Source organism: Bison bison, unplaced genomic scaffold, assembly GCF_000754665.1.
Source record: "Bison bison bison isolate TAMUID 2011002044 unplaced genomic scaffold, Bison_UMD1.0 scf7180017850463, whole genome shotgun sequence".
Taxonomy (NCBI): Eukaryota; Metazoa; Chordata; class Mammalia; order Artiodactyla; family Bovidae; genus Bison; species Bison bison.
The window spans coordinates 39,865-40,560 of NW_011481036.1; the positions used below are offsets into that span (position 1 = coordinate 39,865).

Here is a 696-nt window from a genome sequence, read left to right on the forward strand (position 1 = left end):
AGCGCTGCCGTTCTCCAGCAGCTCTGCGGCCGGGGCGCTGCGGATAATGAGCAGCTTCTGTCCGGGCGGGCCGGAGGCTGGCGGCTCGGCCAGCCCCGACGGTAAGGTCTCTACCTCCTGCACACACAGCTGGGTCTGCTCCCCATCGGCCCCGCTCAGCACCAGCACGCTCTGCAGCCCCTCCTCTGTCTGCAGCGTCTCAAAGAGCACATCTGGGACCACCCCCGGGCCGGCCTCGCCCTCGCCAGGCTCCCCTGGGCCGGGGTCCGCCAGCAACTCCTCGGCTGCCCCGCTCTGAACCACCAGCAGATTAGGCGCCTCGGTGGTCACGGCTCCCCCGCTGGAACTGGACAGCGGACCCGTCACAGGCTGGAGCTGGACCGTGGTCACCTCCTGGGCCGGCTGGAGCTGGACGGTGGTCAGTTCCGGGGCTGGACGAAGGGGTTGGAGCTGAACCCCACTCACTTCCTGCGGGCCTGTCTCCCCACCCGCCACGTTCTGCAGAACTATAAGGCTCTGCCCTCCCACGTTCCCGGCAGCGTTACTTCCTCTCTGCACGCCTAACCCCCCAGGGCCTGGCAGCCAAACTACTCCAGCCCCCGGCCCAGCTTTCCCCGCAGCCCGCAGGCCCTGCCGGGCGCAGCTGCCCCCGCCAGCGGGGCCGGAGGAGGGCAGCAGGATGAGCTTGGGGGGCGC

At 70.3% G+C, this 696-nt stretch overlaps 1 protein-coding gene across 1 annotated transcript in view; it reads right to left on the bottom strand.

Annotated features, from left to right (window-relative positions):
• ZNF628 (zinc finger protein 628) overlaps positions 1-696 on the bottom strand; it is a 12,955-nt gene that overhangs the window by 395 nt on the left and 11,864 nt on the right. The window contains 1 exon segment of the mRNA XM_010848675.1: positions 2-684. Coding sequence (XP_010846977.1) covers positions 2-684 — 683 coding nt within the window.